Genomic DNA, 27,336 nt, shown 5'->3' on the forward strand with positions numbered 1-27,336 from the left:
GGCCCTTCTCCAGGCTGGAGACCAGGAGGGCTACAAGGAACTCCTGGCAGAGCGCAGGGCAGAGCGGCAGGCAGCGCGTGAAGAGCGCCAGGCAGAGCGTGAGGCTGCGGAGCGACGGCAACAGGCAGACCGTGACCACCAGCTGCAGCTAGCTCAGCTCCGGCCCTCATCAGCCACATGTGACCTTCGAGACACCAAACTTCCAAAGGTCCGTGTTGAGGACTTCCCAGTGCTGGAGAAGGATGGAGACTTGGACTCTTTCTTGACTGCTTTTGAACGGACTTGCTTGCAGCACCATCTGGACAAGGACCAGTGGGCCAAATACCTGACCCCCCGTTTAAGGGGTAAGGCCCTGGATATCCTTGGGGACTTGCCTGCTGAGGCAGATCAGGGCTACGACACCATCAAGCGGGCCCTGATCCAACAGTACAACCTCACTCCAGAGTCCTACCGCAAGAAGTTCCGGAGCCTACAGAAGGGACCAAAGGACTCCTGGGCTGACCACCGGCGGGCACTTGCCCGAGCTGCCGACCACTGGACCCAAGGCCTGCAGCTTTCCACCGGACCGGAGATCCTGGACTTGTTCATCACGGAGCAACTCTTGTGGAACTGCCCTGAGGATCTCCGCCAGTTCATCCGAGACCAGAAGCCAAAGGGGTCCACGGCTACAGCTGCCCTTGCCGATGACTACACCAACAACCGGGCCCCTGAGGCCAGGAGAGCGGCCACCAGCAGCACCTGGAGAGGGGGTAAGATGAATTCGGCGACTGCCCCACCTGCCCCTAGACTGCAGGGGGTGTCCCCCTCAACTCCCCTCTCCAGGCCCGTGGCGGAACCAAGACGGTGCCACCAGTGCAACCTACCTGGACACTTCAAGGCCATGTGCCCTCAGCGTCCCAAGGCCCCGGCTCCGTCCCCGTCCCAAGGGCCGCCCAAGGTGTATTGTGTGGGTGGGGGTGGTGGTAGGTCCCTGGACAGCTTCCAACCTGTCACCGTCGGCCGGTCTGTGACCATGGGACTGCGAGACAGCGCCTCGGAGGTGACTCTGGTGCGGCCTGAGATGGTGTCCCCCCAAGACTTGATCCCTGGAAAAACCCTCGCTGTCTCCGGGATTGGAGGCACTGACCCGGCGCTGCCTGTTGCTGACATTTATGTGGACTGGGGCGCAGGGCGGGGGGTGAGGGAGGTGGGGGTAACTGATCGGATCCCTGCAAACGTGCTACTTGGGACAGATTTGGGGCAGATAACCTCCCAGTTTGGGCCCCCCCCAAGGGCTGAACCTTCAGCCCGTACTGACATGACTCCTAACAATGTTAATGTGTTATCTATGAATGATGTAAGGGAGGAGGGAGTGAACCCTGATATTTCTGCTTGCATAGACACCATAGACACACACTCAGCTGCAGCTGTGACAGGGGAGGGGGTCAGAGAAAGGTGTGACAATGCCTCTACAAGTAACCAGCCTGTGAGCTGGGATCTGTTGCCCTCTGCAGGGATAAGCAGAGAGCAGGGTGCTGCAGGGGGAGGACCAGTGTGTGGGGTGGGGGCTACCACAGCAAATGTGGGGTCCCCAGAGATTTCACAGCGGGGTTCTGTTGCTGCAGGAGGGGAACAGGCAGGTGAGATTGGGGCCGGTCCAGGAGCGGAAGTGCTCCCAGGTAAGATCTCGGTGCATGGTTCCCCCACAACCGGGGTGTCAGGAAGCCAGGTAGGTCTGCCTGAACCGGCGACTTGGTCAGGAACGGAGGAGGAGCAGGCACGACCCACGGTCGCAGCGGCTGTGGCCGCTGTCACCCGCAGTGGGAGTGCTGGAAGCCAAGGGGCCTCCCGGAGGTCCGATAGCTCTTCCCCTTCTGACCAAGTGGCAGCCGAGTCAGGTGGAGGCCAGGACACAGGTCCCGGGGTACTGACTGAAGATGTGACAGTCTCGTCGATTCTGGCCACATCTAGTCAGGGGTTTCAGGCAGCGTTAGAAGCTGACGACAGCCTGAAAGCTCTTAAGGAGCAGGCGGCACAGCCTCCCTCGGACTCGGACCCGGAGCGAGTGGTCTGGGACCAAGGAAGGCTGTACCGGGCCACGGTCCAGCAGGGTTCACCGGAGGCGTGGCCCAGGGACCGACAGTTGGTGGTACCCTATCCGTTCCGGACGGAGTTGTTGCGGATCGCACATGAGATTCCGATGGCCGGACACCTAGGGATCGCTAAGACCAAGGCCAGGTTAAACCAGCATTTCTACTGGCCAAAAATGGGGGCCGATGTGGCTGCCTACTGCCGTTCGTGTGAAACCTGTCAGAGAGTGGGGAAGGCGGGGCCACGCCCCAAAGCCCCACTGGTATCTCTGCCAATCATCGATGAGCCTTTCAGGAGGGTGGCTGTGGATCTGGTCGGCCCGCTGGCCATCCCCAGCAGCTCCGGGAAACGCTTCATACTGACGGTAGTGGACTATGCCACCCGGTACCCAGAAGCAGTGGCCTTGTCGTCCATTCGGGCTGACAAGGTGGCCACCGCATTGCTGGAGATTTTCTCCCGAGTGGGTTTTCCCCAGGAAATGCTCACTGACCGGGGGACCCAATTCATGTCCCAGCTGATGGAGGCCCTCTGTAAGCAAGTCCAGGTGCGACATCTGGTGGCCAGCCCGTACCATCCACAGACTAATGGCCTGTGCGAGCGGTTCAATGGCACCTTAAAGCAGATGCTTAAGATGTTGGTCGACTCCCATGGGCGTGACTGGGAGCGGTATCTCCCACACCTGTTATTTGCTTACCGGGAGGTTCCACAGGCCTCAACAGGATTCTCACCGTTTGAGCTCCTGTACGGGCGACGTGTGCGGGGCCCCCTGGCTCTGGTGAAAGAGGCTTGGGAAGGGGATTTGGCCACCCCTGGAGTGTCAGTCATCGAGTATGTCATGCGCTTCCGGGACAAAATGCAGGCCTTGACGCAACTGGTACACGACAATATGGCTCAAGCCCAGGCCGGTCAGAAGCGTTGGTACGACCAGAACGCTTGTGAGAGGACCTACCAAGTGGGTCAAGAGGTGTGGGTACTGGTCCCCGTACCACAGGACAAGCTTCAGGCAGCCTGGGAAGGCCCATACCTCGTGTACCAGCAGCTCAACCCTGTAACGTACCTGGTCACCCTGGACCCTGCCCGTGGAAGGCGGAAGCCCTTCCATGTGAACATGATGAAGGCACATCATGAGCGGGAGGCATGTGCGCTCCCCGTGTGCAACCTGCCCGAGGAGGGAGAAGCGGAAACCCTCTTGGATATGCTAGCCCAGGTTAGGGCAGGCGGATCCATTGAGGATGTGGAGGTTGGCCACCAGCTCTTGGAAGACCAACGGTCCCAGCTGTGGGCCACCCTCCTCCCCTTCCGGGGGTTGTTTACCAACCAGCCCGGAAGGACTGACTTGGCTGTCCATCACGTGGACACTGGGGATCATCCCCCGATCCGGCGTTCAGCATATCGGGTCTCCCTGGAGGTGCAGCAACACATGCGCCAGGAGATTGACGAGATGCTGAAGCTGGGGGTGATCCAGGCATCCAACAGCGCTTGGGCCTCGCCTGTAGTCCTCGTCCCTAAGAAGGACCGAACCACTCGGTTCTGCGTGGACTACAGGGGGCTCAATGCGGTCACGGTCGCCGATGCGTACCCAATGCCACGCATCGATGACCTGCTCGATCAGTTGGCCGGGGCTCAGTACCTGACCATCATGGACCTGAGCCGGGGATATTGGCAGATCCCCCTGACTCGCAAGGCCAGGGAACGCTCTGCCTTTATTACCCCATTTGGACTGTACGAGTCCACGGTGATGCCATTCGGGATGAGGAATGCCCCTGCCACTTTCCAGCGGATGGTCAACACCCTGCTCAAGGGACTTGAAGGGTACGCGGCCGCGTACCTGGATGACATTGCCGTCTTCAGTCCCACCTGGGAAGATCACCTAGAGCATCTAGCACAGGTGCTCAGGCGGGTCCACCGGGCAGGTTTGACCATCAAGCCGGGAAAGTGTCAGCTGGCCATGAGCGAGGTCCAGTACCTCGGCCACCGGGTAGGTGGGAGAACACTGAAGCCCGAGCCTGAGAAAGTGGAAGCCATCGCATCCTGGCCCACCCCCAGGACCAAGAAGCAGGTGATGTCCTTCTTGGGGACCGCTGGGTACTATAGGAGGTTTGTTCCATGCTATAGTAGCCTGGCAAAGCCCTTGACGGACCTCACCAAGAAGAAGCTGCCCTCTGCAGTCGATTGGACAATGGACTGCGAGACAGCCTTCCGGGCCCTAAAGGACGCCCTGTCCAGCCCGCCCGTGCTACAGGCAGCCGACTTCACGCGGCCGTTTGTAGTACAGACCGACGCCAGTGACTTCGGCCTCGGTGCGGTGCTCAGCCAGGTGGACTCTGCGAGCCAAGAGCACCCAGTCTTGTACCTGAGCAGGAAGCTGTTACCAAGGGAAGTTGCCTATTCCACGATGGAGAAGGAGTGCCTGGCCATAGTGTGGGCCCTGCAGCGTCTGCAACCCTATCTATACGGGCGCCACTTCATCGTGGAGACGGACCACAATCCCCTCAGCTGGTTGCACACCGTCTCTGGGACGAATGGGCGATTGTTGCGATGGAGCCTTGCGCTCCAGCAATACAACTTCACCATTCGCCACAAAAGGGGCCGTGACCACGGTAACGCAGACGGGCTGTCCCGACAAGGAGAGGTCGCGGACGGGCGCACGGGGGAACACCGGAGTGTGCTGCCCCCTAGCGCCCTCAAAAGGGGGGAGGTGTGAGGCAAATCCCGGGATATGAAGATGAATTATGACTCCAGTCATAATCCCTCATCACTCCCTGGCAGTGCCCCCTCCCTTCTTGTTCTCAGTGTTCCACTTACACCTCCATGGCCATGTCCTGTGATATGGAGATGAGGTGGTGTGGGAACAATGGACACAGGATGACTCCCTGCCGTCACCCTGTAACAAGAGTTGTATCTCATTAGCAAGGCTATGGAACTAGCTAGACAGAACGACTCCAGTAAAAAATGGTTCATATCTCGCAAGCCATATTTCCGATAAATATGGCAACCATAAAAATGGTGTCTCCGCATGCGGACGATGCCGGCACACCCTTTTTATGGGAGCAGGACATTGGGAAATGCCCCAGGCGTGATATCAGCCAATGGGGAACTGGCAGACAGGTCATGAGTCCCCTCGTTCTGTAGCTAAATTCATAACTGTCACAATGAGAGCATTGGCGTCCGCCTACGACGCTCCCAGGCAAAGTTATGGCCATATTCCATGTTGTGGATTTTGTCCATAACTCCAGCCAGGGGTGGAGCAGTGCTCCCTCTGAGGTCACGAAGGTAGGAGGGGACCTGGATTTGTCCAGGTTGATAACCCTACTTCGGCCATTTTCCAGTGTTCTTTTCGCTGGGGGCACGTGTAGGAAACATCTGTGGGAAGGATCCTAGAAACCTGGGTACAGCGCCCCCCTGTGGCCAGACGCAACAAGGTAACTGCTGGAACTGTGTATGCCTGTTTGTAACCCATGCTTTGATTGTAACTGTACTCTGACATATGTATATTCTGTAGATTCCCTATTGTATATATTGTAGTTTCTAGTGTGCTTTAGGCTGATTAAATTATATAATTAATCTTGGGCTGTTCTGTTATCTCGATCTTGAATCCCACGTCTGTGTGTTCGGCTAATAGTTACCGTAAATCGGTTGGTGGCAGCGAATTGTGCCAAGGATTATTGTGGGGAGGCCAGTGAGATTCGGGGAGATTTTATATATTCCGCCCGCGGAGGTCGGGGGAATATATACCTTACTCTCACCGGGGACCCTTCAATAATCGGCATAAGTAGTATAGCGGCCTCCTTGCTTATGGTCGGGCAATTCCATAATTGGCCTGACTATAAGAGGGGCGCTAGAGAGCGCGTCACGTGCTCTGTCTGTCGGTCGGGAGGTATAAAGGAGGGGTGACCCCCACTTGTTACCCCCCCGATTGTGACGTACTGGTAGCCAGCGCGGGGGATTTCTGAGTGACCCCCCCGGTGGTTTGTGACAATATGTAACCACGGTAGATACACAACAGAAATACACAGTATAACAAACACAAAAATACCTTTCTGAAACGGAGCGAAGGGGATTCCCGGGGCCACGCACCGGACTCCCCCAGGGAGACCACCAGAGCGAACCCCTATACAGGGACTGTCCGGCAATCAACCCCGGAAGGCCTAAATGCGCCGCAGCCGGGACACAAGGGGCAAGCGGTAAAGTCCAGAAGTGTCCGTACGGAATGAAAGTCCAGAATGGTTATGAACCGGAAGAAACCCGGCAGACGTGCTGACAAAAGACGGCAGACGGAGTCCGGGCACAGTTTGAAGAAACCGGGTATGGTCCAGAGTCGGTCGGTAGATCTTCAGGAGGATCCAAAGGTAATCCAGTAGCAGCAGCAGCAAAGCAGGAGCACACAGCAAGCAGTATACTCAGGCACTGGACTAAGCTTAGAGGCGGCCTTTTAAGCAGCTGGACAGGAAGTAGGGCAACAGAACACAAAACTCCATGTTAACCGAGGGCAAGCTTTTTCAAAAGAGGACTGGAAAACCCGGAAACCTGACAGCTAGTCTGGCCTAATGCCCACTGCGCATGCGCCGACGTGCGTTTCACATACCTCATCCTGCGTTCCACCACATGGAAACAGGTAGTGCAGGCCGCATAGTATAAGAAGCCATACCAGCACTCTATTCAGGCACTTTCACTCACCAGCGCGGACTGCACGGACCGGCAGGAGGTATGTAAAACTTCACCTCGTTATAGTAGTATCCTTTGTTCGTTTACTTATCTCACATCCCTCCTCCTTTTGTCATAACAGGTTTTCTCACATGTGTCTCGCCACCCCACTCCAGGTTTTGCTTGGAATAACCTCATTCTCCCGCACCTTTTACTGACGGCTGGTACGTGCTGTAATACTGACAGTGTTACATGGTGATGATTATCGTTAGATGTTCTTCATATGTCACAATGCCTATAATGCTGTTTTCACAATATATAATTCTTATAGAAATCTATAAAGTTTTTGAGGGCATTTTAAGGAATGACATGCAACAATATATTGCAGAAAATAATATAATAACTGACAGACAGCATGGATTCATGAAAGATAAGTCGTGTCTAACCAACATGTTGGGGTTCTATGAGGGGGTAAGTGCAAACCTGGATATTGGTAATGCAGCTGATGTGATTTATTTGGACTTTGCAAAGGCATTTGATACTGTACCACATAATAGCCTTATACTAAAGCTCCAGAAGCAAGGACTAGGGGAAACTATGTGCAACTGGGTAAGGAATTGGCTAAAACATAGGAAACAAAGAGTAGTCATAAATGGTACATTCTCTAAATGGGCCATAGTCAGCAGTGGGGACCGCAGGGTTAGGGTTAGGGTTAGGTCCGTGCTAGGACCGATTCTTTTTAATCTCTTTATTAATGACCTTGTGGATGGGATTGATAGTAAAGTGTCAGTCTTTGCTGATGACACCAAACTATGTAGGATATTAAAAACTGACCTTGATAGCACAATATTACAAAAAGATCTGGATAAGATGTCAGAATGGGCAGACACTTGGCAAATGAGATTTAATGTTGATAAATGTAAAGTAATGCACCTAGGTCGGAATAATCCTATAACTGTGTATTCATTAAATGGAAGTAAACTCGGGATTACAGAACAGGAGAAGGACTTGGACTTATTACAAATAAGCTGAGCAGCAGCACTCAATGTCAGGCAGCAGCTGCTAAAGCAATCAAGATTTTAGGGTGTATAAAAAGACAGATTAGATCCCGTGATCCCAACATATTGTTACCCCTCTATAAATCACCTATAAGGCCACATCTGGAATATGGGATCCAGTTTTGGGCTCCACATTTTAAAAAGGACATTCAGAGGTTAGAGTCAGTTCAAAGGCGGCTAACTAGACTACTACAAGGAATGGAGGCCGCCCGTATGATGAGGAATGGAGGCCTCCCATATGATGACAGGTTGGAAAAGTTAGATTTGTTTAGCTTAGAAAAAAGACGTCTCAGAGGAGATCTCATTTATATGTATAAATACATGTGTGGTCAATATAAAGGACTGGCACATGATTTATTTCTTCCAAAGACAATACTAAGGACCAGGGGGCACTCACTGCGAGTGGAAGAAAAGCGATTCCGGCAGCTAAATAGGAAAGGGTTCTTTACAGTTAGAGCGGTCAGACTGTGGAACGCCGACCACAAGAGGTAGTAATGGCAGATACTATAACAGCTTTTATATCAGGGCTGGATGATTTCCTCAGTACACACAACATTGTTGGTTATAAATGACTTAGTGACCAAATGTAGAACTGGTGGAGGAAGGGTGAACTAGATGGACCTAGGTCTTTTTTCAACCTAAGTAACTATGTAACTATTGGGAGACCATTTCCTGAAATAAGAGAACCCTCACTGCCTCTACAGTACCTGTTGGATTGCAAATGCCATTGCACTATACCCTTCCCATATTTTGGTACAAAGTAGGATGCATGTTATGCCTTAATAATGGTAAAAATATGATCCTGTTTCCCACCTTTTCATCCTTGCATGATTCTGATTTTCTATACTCACACGTTTACATAGGACATTAGGTCTAATTTCCGACATATCTTTATAGTAACTGTTGGTGAGATTGTTTCCTGGAAAAGAACCCTCACTACAATTACACCTACTGCATCGGAATTACAATTTGCATGAAACCTCTCCTTCGCCTTTGCACACAGTGAGATGCAGATCACGCTTCATTAACAGTAAAATTAGATTTTATTTTTCCATTTAGTGTCCATATGCCGTTTGATTCTCAATTTATCATATTTTGCAATTTATCACATTTCATCAATTTAGCTTCCACAGGTCTTTACTCACTTCTATGACCCTCCACTGGCTCATCTATCATAATGTAGAGTGAACAGTCTCTGCCTGGGTTCCGGTCTACACACAGGATAATATATTTCTCCCAATAGACAATATGAACACCAATAATGCTACTTTGGTTCTGTAGCCTCAAAACGGATCCCTGACCAACCGCTCTCATACAGAGTATTCAATTTCACCTTGGTTAGAGGTATGCTCTAAAAATATTTATCATCATTAAACCTGCATGTACATACTAGTCTTTGAGAATGTGTGTACTACACTGCTCAAAAAATTAAAGGCAGCACTCATATAACACATCCTATATCTGAATGAATGAAATATTCCCATTGAATACTTTGTTCTGTACAAAGTTGAATGTGCTGACAACAAAATCACACAAAAATAATCAATGAAAATCAAATGTTTTAACCAATGGAGGCCTGGATTTGAAGACACACACAAAATGAAAGTAGAAACAAGTCAAAATGAGACTCAGTATTGTGTGTGGCCTTCACGTGCCTGTATGACCTCCCTACAACGCCTGGGCATGCTCTTGATGAGGCTCAGTATTGTGTGTGGCCTCCACGTGTCTGTATGACCTCCCTACAACACCTGGGCATGCTCCTGATGAGGTTGCGGATGGTCTACTGAGGGATCTCCTCCCAGACCTGGACTAAAGCATCTGCCAACTCCTGGACAGTCTGTGGTGTAATGTGAAGTTGGTGGATGGAGCGAGACATATTGTCCCAGACGTGCTCAATTGGATTCAGGTCTGGGGAACGGGCACGCCAGTCCATAGCTTCAATGCCTTCATCTTGCAGGAACTGCTGACACACTACAGCCACATGAGGTCTGGCATTGTCCTACATTAGGAGGAACCCAGGGCCAATTGCACCATCATGTGGTCTCACAAGGGGTCTGAGGATCAGTCAGGCTACCTCTGGCGAGCACATAGAGGGCTGTGCGACCCTCCAAAGAAATGGCACCCCACACCATTACTGACCCACTGCCAAACCAGTCATGCTGAAGGATGTTGCAGGCAGCAGATCACTCTCCACGGCGTCTCCAGACTCTCTCACGTCTGTCACATGTGCTCAGTGTGAACCTGCTTTCATCTGTGAAGACCACAGAGTGCCAGTGACGAATTTGCCAAACCTGGTGTTCTGTGGCAAATGCCAAGTGTCCTGCACGGTGTTGCGCAGTGAGCACAACCCACATCTGTGGACGTTGGGCCCTCATGCCATCCTCATGGAGTCGGTTTCTAACAGTTTGTGCAGACACATGCACATTTGTGGCCTGCTGGAGGTCATTTTACAGGGCTCTGGCAGTGCTCCTCCTGTTCCTCCTTGCACAAAGGTGGAGGTAGCGGTCCAGCTGCTGTGTTGTTGCCCTCCTACGGCCCCCTCCACATCTCCTGGTAGCGCCTCCATCCTCCGGACACTACGCTGACAGACCCAGCAAACCTTCTTGCTACAGCTCGCATTGATGTGCTATCCTGGATGAGCTGCACTACCTGTGCCACTTGTGTGGGTTGTAGAGTCCGTCTCATGGTACCACGAGTCTGAGAGCACAACCAACATTCAAAAGTGACCAAAACATCAGCCAGAAAGCATCGCACTGAGATGTGGTCTGTGGTGTCCACCTGCAGAAACAATCCTTTATTGAGTGTGTCCTGATAAATGCCAATAATTTCCATCTGATATCTATTCCATTTACACAACAGCAGGGGTAATTGATTATCAATCAGTGCTTCCTAAGTGGACAGTTTGATTTCACAGAAGTTTGATTAACTTGGAGTTATATTCGGTTGGTTAAGTATTCCCTTTAATTTTTTGAGCAGTGAATATGAACGTACACCATAATATGATACTAATACAAGATCTCGGTATTTTTAGGTCTACAGTCCTCCTTTGCATCTTATGCTATATGTGAATATCTCTGCTTTGCCTTATTCATATAGGTAAATCTCTAGTACTGTGATGTCATCTCCTCGTTGCCTTCTCCATAGTCATATTTGACAATTACTTAGCCTCATTGTTAAGAGATCTTATATTGATTAGCTTAATACATTATTATGTGGAAACTTACTTATTCAGTGTGTGTTTCACACACACACACACATATATATTGTTAGGACCAGGAGGACGGGTAGGCCCAGGAGGTGGATCCACTGGACTCAGCACCCCACCGAGGGCAAGGTGCCCGGTAGCCGGAGCACTATGGGTAGCAGGACAGTCCGTGCAGAGGACCGGAGTGAAGAAGTCCCTGGGACCACAGAGTCTCTGAAGGTAGTCCGGGTGATGAAGCTCAGGTTCGGAGGCCGGGATGATGTCAGGCAGAATCCGGAACCAGCTGAGCGAGAAGGTCGGTCACCACACGGATCCAGGGATCGGAGACGGTAGGGACTGATGAGATGGCGGGCAGTCACCGTCCGGAGTTCTGGAACCGTCAGGACCGGTTGGCGAGGCAGGAGCGGCTCTACAAGACAGATAAGTCAGTACGGGACAAGGCACAGGGGGACCTGACTCCTAGCTTACTAAACATGAAGAACAGGCCCCGCCCACTTAGAAAGAAAACCCCTTTATACCCTGTACCTGTGTGTGTAATATCCTGTCAGTGGATGCTGGCCCTTTAAGAAAGGGTCAATGACCGCGCGCGCGCCCTAACGCGCATGCGCGAGGCCCGGGTGCCAAAAGCCAGGGCAGGAAGCGGTGCACAAGAAGCAGGAGTGCCCGGCAGAGGGCTCAGAGTAGCGGAAGGGTGCCGGGAGCGGGGACCAGGACGTCTGGAGGACGCAGGTGAGGGAGAGGAGGCAAGGAAGCTGTGGAGCGGAGGACCGGGGACCATGGCACGGGAGCCGGGGAGCGTGGCACGGGAGCTGGGGAGCGTGACACGGGAGCCTGGGAGCGTGGCACGGGAGCCGGGGAGCGTGGCACGGGAGCCGGGGAGCGTTGCACAGGAGCTGGGGAGCGTCACAGTACCCCCTCCCCCACGCCCCCCTCCCCGCAACCGGGACAGGAAGGCACGTATCAGGGGAGTACCCACATTCTCCCAGGGTTCCCAGGACCTATCCTCAGGACCATACCCTGCCCAGTCCACCAGGAAGAACTGCCGGCCCCGCACGCTCTTCATGGCCACGATATCCCTTAACGCATAGATGTCATCGTCAGCAATAGGTGGAGGAGCAGAACGGGCATCAGCGGAGAAGGAACCAAGGACAACCGGTTTGAGCAGGGAGACGTGGAAGGAGTTGGGTATCCTCATCGTGGCCGGGAGCTGCAGCTTGTAGGAGACCTCATTGATCTTGCCGATGACTTTAAACGGCCCGATGTAGCGAGGACCCAGCTTGTACGACGGTAGCTTCAATCGGACATATTTGGAAGCAAGCCAGACCAGATCTCCTGGAGAGAAACACGGAGGATCCAGATGCCTCTTGTCCGCGTGTCTCTTCATCCGCAGGGAAGCGCGTCCAAGGGACGTCTTGACAGAGTTCCAAATTGTTGAGAAGTCACGGACTACGGTATCAGCAGCAGGGACAACCGAGGTAGAGGATACAGGTAATGGGACGGAAGGCTGCAGTCCGTAAACGACATGGAAGGGAGAGCTGGAGGAGGACTCACTGACGTGATGGTTATGGGAGAATTCAGCCCAAGGAAGGAGCGTGGACCAATTGTCGTGATGGATGTTAACATAGTGGCGCAAGAAGGAGGTCAGGATCTGATTGACTCGTTCCACTTGGCCATTCGACTGAGGGTGGTAGGCCGAAGAAAAGTCCAGAGCCACTCCCAGATGTTTGCAGATCGCCCTCCAGAAGTGCGAGGTGAACTGAGTTCCTCTGTCGGACCCAATGTGTGAGGGAAAGCCATGCAACCGGAAGATGTGCTGTATGTAGGCGTCAGTGAGCTCCTGGGCAGAGGGCAGTCCGGCCATAGGGACGAAATGAGCCATCTTGGAGAAACGATCCACCACGACTCATATGACCGTGTGTCCGGAGGACAAGGGCAAGTCTGTAATAAAGTCCATTGCAATGTGTTGCCATGGAATGGAGGGAATTGGCAGCGGCAGAAGACGACCATATGGCAGGTGTTTGGGCGTCTTGTTCCGGGCACAGGAGGAGCAGGCTGAGACAAAAGACGCGACGTCCGTGCAAAGGGATGGCCACCAATAGTGCCGGACAATCGTACTCCATGTTCTCTTCTGCCCAGCATGGCAGGCTATTTTCGAGGCATGGCCCCAGTGCAAGACTTTTTGTCTGTCGGTTTCAGAGACGTAGGTCTTCCCAGGGGGTATCTGAGCCAGAGTGACAGGAGCCACCGGAATGACTTTACTTGGGCAGATGATGAGCTGGGATGTCTCCTCCTCCTGTTCCATGGGCACGAAAGACCTGGACAAGGCATCTGCTCGCACGTTCTTATCCGCGGACCGAAAATGGAGTTGAAAATCGAACCTAGCAAAGAACAAGGACCACCTGGCTTGTCGTGGGTTCAGTCGTTGAGCAGACCGCAGGTATTCCAGGTTCTTGTGGTCAGTGTAAATGATCACGGGGTACACTGCTCCCTCCAGAAGGTAGCACCTTTCTTCCAGAGCCAGCTTGACTGCTAATAGCTCTCGATCACCGATGGTGTAGTTGCGTTCAGGCGCCGAGAAGCTCTTGGAGAAGAATCCGCAAGTGACCATCTTCCCGGTGGAGGACTTCTGCATGAGCACTGCCCCGGCCCCAGAGGAGGAGGCATCCACCTCCAAGATGAACTGTCGGTTTAACTCAGGACGGTGGAGCACAGGAGAGGAAGCAAATGCCCACGTCAGGGAGCCAAATGCGGCGTTGGCCGCAGGTGACCAGTCCTTCGGATTAGCCCCCTTCTTGGTCAAGGCAAAGAGAGGCGCAGTCAGGGCAGAGAAGTGGAGCCAAAGGAAACGTTGCCAAGGAAACGTTGAATCGCCTTCAGTCCGGAAGGAGGGGGCCAATTGAGGATTGGAGAGGCCTTCTCTGGGTCCATCTGCAGGCCGGTATCGGAGATTACGTAACCCAGGAAGGGAAGAGACGACTGTTCGAAAACACACTTCTCGTACTTGGCGTACAGGCGGTTCTCTCTAAGCCTTTGTAGTACCAGCTGCACGTTCTCTCTGTGGGTCTGGAGGTCCGGAGAGAAGACCAGGATGTCATCCAGATATACCACCACATCAACAAGAAAAAAGAATGTGCAAAATAAGTGGGATCACCACAATGGATAAATATACAAAAATATCTTTATTATAGAATAGGCACAAGTACCAACAACCAATTAAAATCAATTAAAAAAGCAAAATAGCTTATAGAAAACACACATACTAAGAGTGCCAATGGTATGACACCCAAAGAATACCTCACACCCTCAAAGAGCCCAAACCCCACAAACATATAATAATGCAATGATTTAAAACACAGTGTCCATAGACTGGGACCACCAAGAGAGCAGATGGAAAATGCAAAATCAATCAAACAGATCAGAGTCCCAGTAAATACCGAGGTAGGTTGGCAGTGCAGCAATATCGCCACCAATAAGCATGATTTGAAGCAAAAATAGCACATACAATACCACCTACGGATGGACACACTAAGGGGTGCAGGCAAGGAGTAGAGGGGTGAGGTATAGGCCCCACGCGTATTGCTACAAACAAGGTGTAGCTTCCTCAGGGGAAATGTGCAATGATAGGAACAATGTGCCTTTTTATAGTACACCATGATTAGAACATAATTACAAAATTGCCTACCAGCGTGTGGAGAAAGAGGCAAGGAGAGGGTGCTATGGAGATGGAAGACGCCCGGTGGAAGCTGCCATTTTGCCACGTGCCACGTCGTTCACTAGTTCTTGAAAGATGCCGGTGCGTTACACAGGCCGAAGGGCATCACACAATACTCGTAGTGCCCATCGCGAGTGTTGAATGCGGTCTTCCATTCGTCCCCAGAGCGGATGCGGACCAGGTTGTAGGCACCACGAAGATCCAACTTGGTGAATATACGAGCTAGTCTAAGCCGATCAAACAATTCGGGGATGAGCGGCAGGGGGTATTTATTATTTACGGTGATTTGGTTCAATCCCCGGTAGTCAATGCAGGGGCGCAGGTCGCTCTCTTTCTTCTTAACGAAGAAGAAGCCTGCTCCAGCAGGAGAGGAGGATCTCTGGATGAATCCCCTTGCCAGGTTCTCAGTGATGTAGGCAGACATGGCCCTTGTTTCAGTAGGGGACAAAGGATATATCCGTCCTCGAGGTGGTGTGGTTCCCGGCAGTAGGTCGATGGCACAGTCGTAAGGACGATGTGGCGGCAGTACCTCAGACTCTTTTTTTATCAAAAACGTCCGCGAAGGACCAATAGGCCGAAGGCAGTCCTGGTAGGGACTTCGGGACCGGAGGTCGTCGGATGGGCTGTATGGACTTCAGGCAGTTCTCGTGGCAAGAGGAACCCCATCGGGTAATTTGGCCAGCACGCCAGCTGACCGACGGTTCGTGTGTCCGTAACCAGGGAAGTCCCAGCAGGATTTGATGAGACATGTGCGGGAGGACGTAGAGAGTGATTTTCTCGGTGTTCAGGGCACCGATACGTAGTTCTACAGGCTTGGTGATCCACGAGATGGTGTCAGAGAGGGGTCTCCCATTACAGAGGCAATAACGAGAGGTTTGTCAAGTGGAATAACAGGCACCTGTAACTTGTCCACCGTAGCCTGCTGGATGAAATTGCCTGCTGCCCCGGAATCGAGGTACGCTTCTGCCGTGAACCGCGACTCTCCCGCTGTCACTTGAACAGTCCACGTAACCGAGTCTGAGAGAGTCCCAGTACCTAGGGTGGCCTCTCCTACCAACCCTAGGCTTTGGAGTTTCCCGGCCTCTCTGGATAGGAACGTAGCAGGTGTGTGCCCTCTCCGCAGAAGAAGCAGAGACCCTTGGCGAGCCGTTCTGCTCGGCGTTGCTCGGACTCCCTCAAACGGTCAATCTGCATGGGCTCGTGGACAGAGACGCCAGATGACGCCGACTGAGGAACGGCGGGCTTCTGCGGAGGAGAGGAGTGCCGTATCAGACGTCTCTCGCGGGACACCTCTTTAGATCGTTCCTGAAAGCGGAGGTCCACGCGGGTGGCTAGATCAGGGCATCCAGAGTGGAAGGAACATCGCGGCCGGCCATCTCGTCCTTAATACGACCGGAGAGTCCTTCCCAGAAGGCGGCGGTTAGGGCCTCATTGTTCCACCCTAATTCTGAGGCCAAGGTGCGGAAGCGGATGGCATATTGACCCACCGTCAAGGTCCCCTGACGTAGCCTGAGGAGTGATGAGGCGGACGCGGCGGCACGTCCGGGTTCATCAAAGGTGGTTCGAAAAGGCTGCAGGAATTCCTGGATGTTAGTGGTTACAGGGTCCTCCTTCTCTCACAAGGGGTTCATCCAGGCCAGTGCCTCACCATCTAGATGGGACATCACAAACGCCACCTTGGCTTGGTCGGAGGCAAACAGATGCGGAAGCAGCTTAAAGTGGAGGGAGCACTGATTCAAGAATTCTCTGCAGGTCTTAGGATCTCCGGCATACCGGGGCAGAGAGGCCAAGCGGAGTTTAGAGGCTTCCAAGGAAGCTCCCATGGCAGCTGTGGACGTGGACTGTGATGCCATGGACGTGGCTGTTGCTTGCAGCGTATTCAGGCAGGTGTCCACTGAGGTCATGAAGGCTACCATGCGGGATTGGGTCTTGCGTTGTCGTCCGAGTTCCTGCTGCAATCCGGTCAGCTGGGACGCTAGTGCTTCGGCGGGATCCATGGCCTGTTCTTGCTGTTAGGACCAGGAGGACGGGTAGGCCCAGGAGGTGGATCCACTGGACTGAGCACCCCACCGAAGGCAAGGTGCCCGGTAGCCGGAGCACTATGGGTAGAAGGACAGTCCGTTCAGAGGACCGGAGTGAAGAAGTCACTGGGACCACAGAGTCTCTGAAGTTAGTCCGGGTGACCAAGCTCAGGTTCGGAGGGCGGGATGATGTCAGGCAAAATCCGGAACCAGCTGAGCGAGAAGGTCGGTCACCACACGGATCCAGGAATCGGAGACGGTAGGGACTGATGAGATGGCGGGCAGTCACCGTCCGGAGTTCTGGAACCGTCAGGACCGGTTGGCGAGGCAGGAGCGGCTCTACAAGACAGATAAGTCAGTACGGGACAAGGCACAGGGGGACCTGACTCCTGGCTTACTAAACACGAAGAACAGGCCCCGCCCACTTGGAAAGAAAACCCCTTTATACCCTGTACCTGTGTGTGTAATATTCTGGCAGTGGATGCTGGCCCTTTAAGAAAGGGTCAATGACCGCGCGCGCGCCCTAACGTGCATGTGCGAGGCCCGGGTGCCAGAAGCCAGGGCAGGAAGCGGTGCACAAGAAGCAGGAGTGCCCGGCATAGGGCTCAGAGTCGCGGAAGGGTGTCGGGAGCGGGGACCAGGATGTCTGGAGGACGCAGGTGAGGGAGAGGAGGCAAGGAGGCTGTGGAGCGGAGGACCGGGGAGCGTGGCACGGGAGCCGGGGAGCGTGGCACGGGAGTCGGGGAGCGTGGCACGGGAGCTGGGGAGCGTGACATATATAGATAGATAGATATCCCTTGTAAACATTACATGTGAACTATTGTTCTATAGCACTGTATATATTGTTCACTGCACTCATGTCACCTATTTTATGTATGCAGATAATGTCACCCTGATGAAGGTCAATTTTTGATAGGCCGAAACGTCGGACTGAATGGATTGGATCTATTTTGTTGTTATCTTCTTCACATTAAAACATCACTAAAGAAGTCACGTTTCCCTTGCTTCCAGTGACATGTCTGGCTTGATTTATTCTAAAATTGGTTTGTTTGTTCCTCTTGCCATCCATGGGGTGGATAACATATTTCTCCAGCACCACATTTTGAAGGTGTTTATTCTTCTTCTGTCTTTATCGTCCAGTTTCACCTCCATATGTTTCTACAAAAAAGACAATGTATGCTCTTACAAACATGGCTCTTGTCCTCAGGTTTTCTTCTTCTCTGGGATCCCTGGATCCCCACAAATATTGTCTTTTTGAATCTATGAGTGTGTGCCGCACCTGCAGCAGTCGAACCGCTCCGATCCGGGGTTGCTGTGGCTCGAGGGTCTCCGGACCCGGGGATCGCGGCCACTTCAAATGAAAAAGGGGGTATCTTTACAGGGGACGAGAGTTCGTGACGCCACCCGTGGTTTGCGGTAAAAGGAGTACCGCCGCTGCTGGTGGGAGTACCTGGGGAGATGGAGTGGGGCAGCCAGATGACATTCCCTCCACAGGCAGGGGAGGCCCCGGGACTCTGAATGGTGAATGGTGATGTAGGGGAGCGCAGTGCTGGTTGGAAGCAGGGGAGGACCACGTACTCACTTAGGCAGTGTTGGTGATGATGCAACCACAAAGCAGACTCTGACTACAAGGTAAACCAAGTCTCTGGGTGCCGCTGCCCTCTTGGGGGAGCTCGTCCGGGTGTCCGTCCCCTCTGGTACTGTCGGGTGATCCGGAGCCTGCCTCCGTGCACAAATTAGAAGTGTTCTGGTGGCCCGTTGGCTTAAAGCTGTCCGGGCCCCGCTCCCTACTTGTTGGTAGTGGAGCTTCGCTCTCAAGGGCTCACGCTTGGGATTTCCATGGGTTGGAAAGATCTATCCCTCTCATTGCGCTAGTGCCCCTGATCTCTGAGCTTCTTGGGGACAGACCATAAAGTCACTATCCTCCACAGGTTAATTGCCGTGTTGCCTGAAACTACTCCCCGACCTAGAGTCCTGTACCGCGCCATGCTTTCGGTCCCAGACCGGTTATTAGGCTCAAGATGCTGACCGTCCTCCAAGACCGGGTCTAGGCACCCAGTGTCAATACCCTGCAACCAGGTCTCTGACTCCTCCAGGCCCAGACCACCATCTGCAACCCAACCTGCAACATACATGGAGCCACCACTCCCTTAGCTCCTCACTTCTCGAGGGCTTCTACGCTCTCTCTGTCTACTTCCCTTCCACCAGTCTGCCTGACCCCTTAGGTGGGCGGCCCTATTCGAGCTAGGCTGCCCACTGGTGTAGAAAACCACTTGTATCCTTAACAAGAATACATACAATGCTAATTTTCCTTACGAAAGTGTATTTTATTGATAAAGTTTAATACATAAAATTACACATCTAGACATAACAGCACAACAAGGTGAGAGGACAAGTACCTACAACTCCCATACATTGGGGAAGGGGAGGGTTTTGGAACCTACAGCGGATCCCTTTTACAAATAATGAGTACACAGGGACCATTGGTCTGCCTACAAATAGTATAATGCTGCATAATATTATATAATATAACCACTGTCACATGCTGATACATTGGAGCTCAAAAAAGACTAAATTTCAATTATAGCAGGTTAAATATAGAGCTTCTCTGTCCACAAACTGCTTCCAATGTCTGCTAGGATATGAGGATACAATTTATTGGTATATGGGGGTATAATTAGGAGACACATCCAAAATCACGGTGATGGCAATAAAGTACCTTCATGAATGCCAACATACCCTATATATGTCTCCTCCCCATATAATTCAATCAAATCACCCTGTATCCAAAAATATTATACATCCCTACAGACAAACGAAGCAGGAAACTTAGCACTGCTCACTTGTTAGTCTGCAGATTACACAGATAAAGCTCAATATGCATCATACATCCAACAGTGTGAACCGTACCAACTGAGGAAGCCCAGTTGGTGAAACGCGTTGAGGCGTGGAGGGTGGGAACCGCAGCTATCACTATTCAGGTCTGTACTATTGCTATATACCACCGTTATGACTGTGTTCTATGGTTCACACTGTTGGATGTATGATGCATATTGAGCTTTATCTGTGTAATCTGCAGACTAACAAGTGAGCAGTGCTAAGTTTCCTGCTCTGTATGTCTGTAGGGATGTATAATATTTTTGGATACAGGGTGATTTGATTGAATTATATGGGGAGGAGACATATATAGGGTATGTTGGCATTCATGAAGGTACTTTATTGCCATCACTGTGATTTTGGATGTGTCTCCTAATTATACCCCCATATACCAATAAATTGTATCCTCATATCCTAGCAGACATTGGAAGCAGTTTGTAGACAGAGAAGCTCTATATGTAACCTGCTATAATTGAAATATCACCGTTATGACTGTGTTCTATGGTTCACACTGTTGGATGTATGATGCATATTGAGCTCCATCTGTGTAATTTGCTGACTAACAAGTGAGCAGTGCTCAGTTTCCTGCTTCGTTTGTCTGTAGGGATGTATAATATTTTTGGATGCAGTATGATTTGATTGAATTTATGGGGAGAAGACATATATAGGGTATGTTGGCATTTATGAAGGCACTTTATTGCCATCACTGTGATTTTGGATGTGTCTCCTAATTATACCCCCATATACCAATAAATTGTATCCTCATATCCTAGCAGACCTTGGAAGCAGTTTGTGGACAGAGAAGCTCTATATTTAACCTGCTATAATTGAAATTTAGTCTTTTTTGAGCTCCAATGTATCAGCATGTGACAGTGGTTATATTATATAATATTATGCAGAATTATACTATTTGTAGGCAGACCAATGGTCCCTGTGTACTCATTATTTGTAAAAGGGATCCGCTGTAGGTTCCAAAACCCTCCCCTTCCCCAATGTATGGGAGTTGCAGGTACTTGTCCTCTCACCTTGTTGTGCTGTTATGTCTAGATGTGTAATTTTATGTATTAAACTTTATCAATAAAATACACTTTTGTAAGGAAAATTAGCATTGTATGTATTCTTGTTAAGGATACAAGTGGTTTTCTAGGTTGGTATATGCTATCCTGGTTATAGTGAACAAAATATGTGGAATGTGTGGTCATATGCCCACTGGTGTGCCTGACAGGGTGTGGTGTGAGGTGTGGTTGGGATTTAGATGCTGATGGAGGCAGTACCATAAGTTAGGAACCCAGAACCATTAGGGATTGACTCATGCACCAAAGGGTAGAAAGTGCAGTACCCTGTGACGCCCTGACTAGTCCAGGGGCATCACAAGTGTATTAAGCTACTGTCATTTTTGGTCCCTCAATATCCCAATACTTCAGAAAGCAGTGGAGATATGTCACCTATATTGTCCCACGGGGGTCTCTATTCTTGTCAATATGTTTTTAGGGTCTATTGGTGATAATGATTCATCTATAAATGAGAAGAGTCCTCTACTTTTACTCCTAAAAAAATCTGAAAATTAATGTCCATTCTGTTTTACATCTTTTTATTGTGATCGATCATCTGTGTATGCCGTGTACTAGGGATGACAGCTCTGCAATAATTCAGCTCTGTAACGTGTACAGGCTCGGAGTGACCCAGTAACTCTCACAAGTGGTAGAATAATAGCTCCAACCTTTTGAAAGTTTGAAACAAAAATGTTATAGTGAGAGAGTTTATTACCTTCCATGTAATGTGTCAGGCTACTGGGTGTAGACCCACTGTGCCAATGGACCGGGCTTACTCTGAAGGGGTGTGACTAAATGCCTACCTGGTTTTTATCAGAGCTTCTCATGGTGACGTTGGACTTGGCTGCCGGTATTGAGCAGATACCATTCCAGGGCAGTCCTCGATTCTGCAGTTACTGACCTAAAGATGCAGGAACGGAGGGCAGGAAGGACAGAGCGGATAGAGGAGATAGTATCCTGTACCTGTCTGTTCAGTCTAACAGGAGGGTTTCAGGTACAGGATGCTGTCAAAAAGCAGACTGGCATACCGACAGGATCAAATTAACCAGTAACCTATTTACCCAGGCACCTCCCTACAGGATGTCACAAGGAGATTGTGCCCTGGAGCACAGAAAGAAAAGAAAGAGCAGGGCAACGAGCAGGGTGGCTGCAGTGATGAGTACATTAACATCCCTGCCAGGTGGAGGACAGTGCAGGGACACCAGTGTTACATAATTGCAGAAATCCTGGATGGAGAGGCCGTGGAGTATGTCACTAACAGCCGGATGTCGGCAGGTCAGGAGGAAGTAAGACAACTAGTGGGGACCACTATTGAAGGATTTCTCACTGGTAAAACGGTAAATAAAATGATTTACACATTTCATGCTCGTCACCAGCTTTATTACATGACAACACATTGTTTGAAATGGTCGTGACCAACAGAAGAACATTAGTCAAAATATTCTTTATAGGGGTTGGCCGCTTCTTTATACTTTTCATGAGCAGTAAATCCCATAGATAAGCTCTTCTGTAAATACTTTCCCAAATCCATCTATAAAATGATCTGCTCTTCTGATCACATGACCTCTGCCTGAGAATCTCCTGACTTCCTGTGATGGCCAAAATCTCCCTGAGATCTCAGCTCTGTAAACTGACATCTGGGCAGGGCTTAATGTGGTGGGAGTGGCTCCATCAGAAGAGCTCACACTGCTCCTGTGTATGCTGCTGCAGCAAACACAGTTCTTTTTAATTGTATGTATACAGCAGGTAGTAATATTGTATGGATTCGTGCTCTCAGGTAGGCATTAGTTAGCGTTCACACAGGCAATGCAGTTTGCTCCAAACATGCAGTTTAATTGCTTTCATGTATTCAAAATTAAACAGCATCTTCTGGGCACAAAGGTAACGCAACTAATCAGTTCATTCAGTGGATTACCCAAACAAATTACAGTCCACTCCTTCTCATCTTTTGGCTGTGACTGCCAACACCACAAGTCTTTTCTTCCTTCCAGAGTCTCAATTCAGCTCCAGCAGCTTCCACACACTCCACTCTGCTGAACATCCCCAGCAGATTGAAAGACCCAAGTGTCCTGCCTCTTAGTCAAAGCTAGCCAGGTGCCTCTCATCAAGACCTGCAGTGGAGCTAGACTTAACCCACCCCTACCTGGCTTTGTAACAATATGTATGTATGCACACTGCTTTATATCACGTGAACTGTATATACACCCTGCTATATTCCCTCTATATTATGAATACATTAATAATTCTCTCCCTATCCAACCTTTACTCAGTGAGGAGGAGTAGGAGATAAAGTACATTCCTTCTATCCCCTGTAACACTGTCCTCTATAGGAGATTGTGCTGATCCTGTGAGTGATGCTAGGGGTGATGTGAGAAGGGTTGAGGAAGAGTTAGTACAGCTCAGCACAAGGGCTGATGAGAATTCCATTTGGAAGGGAGCGGTGGAATCTGGAAGAGAAGGTGGTGGCTGACAGCAGAGCTGATGCTGGGGGCAGAAAGCAAAGCAGAACAGGCTAGGGGGATCTTCGGGACAGTATACAGTACTTTGACATTTATGGAAAAACAGTAACTGAGTAACGGTACTGGAAAACTCATTAATTAGTAAGATAGGCAATGCCTCCCTATTACAAACTTTTTTATCCTGATGACTATTTATCTCTACATCTTAAGGAAAAAAACCCATTTTAGAGCTCCTTTTACCACCCAATAATGTTAACAGTTGAGTGCATGTTATTAGCTCTTAATCCCATGAATTATTTATTTCCAGTACATACGTAAACAGTTAAGTGTTAGAAGCACAAAGCCGATCTCTTATGCCAATGAGTCACAGCACAGACATCATTATCACTTTCCCAATTTGGAGAAAACCTGGGTAACACAGGGAAAACACACAAAGCCCTTGCAGATGTTGTCTTTTTGGGGATTTGACAGAAACAATGAAAAAAATATCTGCTTCGCCATTTGTGACTTCTATAGTGTCTTAAAGAAGTGATTTGTGGAATTTTTTTCTGTGCAAATTCTTTGATGTGCAATCAGAGGTAACTTTCACTTAAAACACTTTCCACATAGAAAACATGAAAATGGCTTCTACACTGTGTGAATTCTCAGATGTCTAACAAACGCAAATTTGTGAGCAAAGCATTTCCCACATTCTGAACAAGAATACGGCTTCTCCCCTGTATGACATTTTAGATGTATAACAAGCTGTGATTTCCGATTAAAACGTTTCTCACATTCTGAACATGAAAATGGCTTTGCCCCCGTGTGAGTATTTTGATGATTAAGAAGATTTGATTTATTGATAAAGCATTTTCCACATTCGGGGCATGGAAATGGTTTTCCAGTGTGAATTCTCTGATGTACAAGTAGAGCTGACTTTTGGGTAAAAGACTTTCCACATATAGTACAAAAAAATGGCTTCTCCCCTGTGTGAACATTTTGATGGTTATGAAGATTTGATTTGTTGCTAAAGCATTTCCCACATTCTGGGCATAAAAATGGTTTTCCTGTGTGAGTTCTTTGATGTACAACTAGAGTTGACTTTTTGCTGAAACAGTTCCCACATACAGTACATGAATATGGCTTTTTCCCTGTGTGAGTATTTTGATGGTTACAAAGATTTGATTTGTTACTAAAGCATTTTCCACATTCTGGACATAGAAATGGTTTTCCTGTGTGAATTCTTTGATGTACAACTAGAGATGATTTTTGGTTAAAACAGTTCCCACATACAGTACATGAATACGGCTTCTCCCCTGTGTGAATTATCTGATGTCTAAGAACACATGATTTCTGGGTAAAACATTTCCCACATTCTGAACATGAAAATGGCTTCTCCCCCGTGTGAGTTTTTAGATGTACAACAAGTTGTGATTTCCGAATAAAACATTTCCCACATTCTGAGCAAGAAAATGGCTTCTCCCCTGTGTGACGTCTCCCATGGTTAATAAAATCTGTTTTATGGGTAAAGCATTTCCCACATTCTGAACATGAATATGGCTTCTCCCCTGTGTGAGATTTTAGATGTATAACAAGCTGTGATTTCCGAATAAAACATCTCCCACATTCAGTACAAGAATACGACTTCTCTCCCGTGTGAATTTTTAAATGTATATCAAGCTGTGATTTCTGGGTAAAACATTTCATACATTCTGAGCAAGAAAACTGCTTTTCTCCACTGTGACTTATTAGATGCACAACAAGCTGTGATTTCCGAGTAAAATATTTCCCACATTCTGAGCAAGAAAATGGCTTCTCTCCAGTGTGAATTCTTTCATGGTTAACAAGATCTGATTTCTGGATAAAACATTTTCCACATTCTGAACAAGAATACGGCTTCTCCCCAGTGTGAGCTCTTTGTGGTTGAACACCTCTCATGTGGATTTTAGTTTTCTGAAGACTCTGCGGTGAATCAGGAGATTGTATGAAAGCATCAGATGAAGGGTCTTGCATGTGCAGGGCTGTGGATATATCCTGGATAATGACTTGCTCCCCATATGTATGTAGTATGATATTAGAATTATCTGTGAAGAAAAAACAGATTTTGTATATTTTAAGCACTATAACATTTAACATTGTTTTCACTGGTAACTCAGGCCCCTGACTGCAGTATTGTTGTGCTGCTCAGATAATGATGGTTTTATTACCAAGATGACACTTCTACAATTCCAAAAACTGAAATCACATAGAAAATTAGTTAATAAGTCATAATTCTTCGGTTCCACTTGCATATCATATCCTAGGTGAGGGCATCGGATGAGATATGCTAATGATCCTCGGCTCAGGCTCTGCTCGAGCGTGATCAGAGTCATTCTACTGTGATCTGATCACCATAAAACTGAATGTCTAAATACTCTATAATGAAGGGGAGTCAGCAACAGTAGTGTACAACCAAGGCGATATTTCTCACATTTTAGCACCTTTTGATAAAAAAAAAAAAAAATCCGTATAATTCCTTTTTCCTATTATGAAACTCATATCCTGCACATTCACTGATGAAATTATGTCAGTAGAAGAATCACTCAAGAATCCCCCCCCAATATCATGATTAAATTCTATCAGGACACAATGGGTTATATATAAGAGGTGACGCTTGTCTTTCATGTAACCATGATATTGTTATGTGACAATAACGCTCGGCCATCTCTGTCTCTTCCTCCTCCCTGGTGAGCAGCATTACCGACCCCCAAAGCAGTAATATCCATCCACTCCTGTTATTTGGGTTTATGTCTCCATGTTCTGTATCTGTCACACACTGACATGAGAGTAATAGGAGATAATGGATTCTTAGTCCCTAAACTGGAGAAACCCCTCATCAGCCCTGACAGCGGATAATAGGAAAGAGCTGGAGCTTGTCCTCGCTCACATCGGCAGAATTCATGTCCAGCTGTATTTCTCCTCTATAACATAACTGCACATCCCGTGTTATCACCTGCACCGGGATCACAGATTCATTCACATTTCATGTGTATTTTACATGAAGGGTTAATATACCGCTGGAGAAACTGACACAGCAAAGAGCGGAAAAATAGGAATGTGTGACTTGTGTGCGTTATTGGGTGGTCTGTACTCACCGGGGCGGTGATCTGTAGGAATCTCCTCGTTACTCCGCTGATCGCCCCTCACATTTCTCTCTGGAGAATTAATATTGTTCAGATCTTTATCCGGATCCAAAACCTTCAAAACAAAATATTGTAAAAGTCCCCGGGAATAATGGAGATAAGATCCGGACATGTGAGGTCTGTGGTCAGCTGTGATCCTGCCGTCTCCACCGCTCTCATTACACAAGTATAAAACATCTAATACTGGAGGAGAAGACAAGACTGAACACAAGGAGGTCACAGCCGTCTACACCTCATAGGGGAGATCTCCATCTACCTGAGGATCCTGTGGAGGAGGAGGAGGAGCGGGACATCTCTCTGGGGTCGTCCTCGTACTGGAGAGACCTGCAGGAGACACAGACAGGACGGACATCATTATTACATACAGATAATTATAGGCCGGGTGTATTCAGTCCTGTCTATTACCTGGTGATGTGCGGGGCTGGGGCTCCTCCATCATCACCTCCTTGTACCGCTCCTTGTGTCCTTCTAGATACTCCCACTCCTCCATGGAGAAATAGACGGTGACGTCCTGACACCTTAAAGGAACCTGACAACACAATGATACAGTCATCACCCAGAATCCTCCAGTGCCGTCCTGTATAATGTCCCAGCATTCCCAGCAGTGTCACCTCTCCAGTCAGCAGCTCCAGCATCTTGTTGGTGAGTTCTTGGATCTTCTGGTCATTGATGTCCTCATGTATCCGGGGGTGAGGTGGAGGCCCCGAGATTGGGCTCAGGGTTCCTCCCCATCCTTCAGACATTGGGGCCTGACAGCGATCACTAGAGGTCTTCACTACTGTGTAATCCTGAGTGTGAAGACATTAATAATATCACTACAGACATATTTCTATCCGCAATAGAAGGATGACATGTCCCCTCTCAAGAGATGGATTTATCTTATTGCCACAGATAATGATGTAATGTGATGACATCAGAGCCTCTCACCTCCCCAGTCATATCCTCTGTTATTCCCATAGATAATGATGTAATGTGATGACATCAGAACCTCTCACCTCCCCGGTCATATCCTCTGTTATTCCCATAGATAATGATGCAATGTAATGACATCAGAACCTCTCACCTCCCCGGTCATAT

General features: G+C 49.5%; 1 protein-coding gene across 1 annotated transcript in view; it reads right to left on the minus strand.

The window, feature by feature from the left end:
* Positions 1-27,336, minus strand: part of LOC142259134 (uncharacterized) — a 145,656-nt gene that overhangs the window by 91,817 nt on the left and 26,503 nt on the right. Inside the window, 5 exon segments of the mRNA XM_075331670.1 lie at positions 23,688-25,161; positions 26,212-26,314; positions 26,516-26,583; positions 26,665-26,788; positions 26,871-27,047. Of these exon segments, the coding sequence (XP_075187785.1) occupies positions 23,688-25,161; positions 26,212-26,314; positions 26,516-26,583; positions 26,665-26,788; positions 26,871-27,047 (1,946 nt within the window).

The sequence above is a fragment of the Anomaloglossus baeobatrachus genome, chromosome 1 (genome assembly GCF_048569485.1).
Source record: "Anomaloglossus baeobatrachus isolate aAnoBae1 chromosome 1, aAnoBae1.hap1, whole genome shotgun sequence".
NCBI classification, from domain to species: Eukaryota; Metazoa; Chordata; class Amphibia; order Anura; family Aromobatidae; genus Anomaloglossus; species Anomaloglossus baeobatrachus.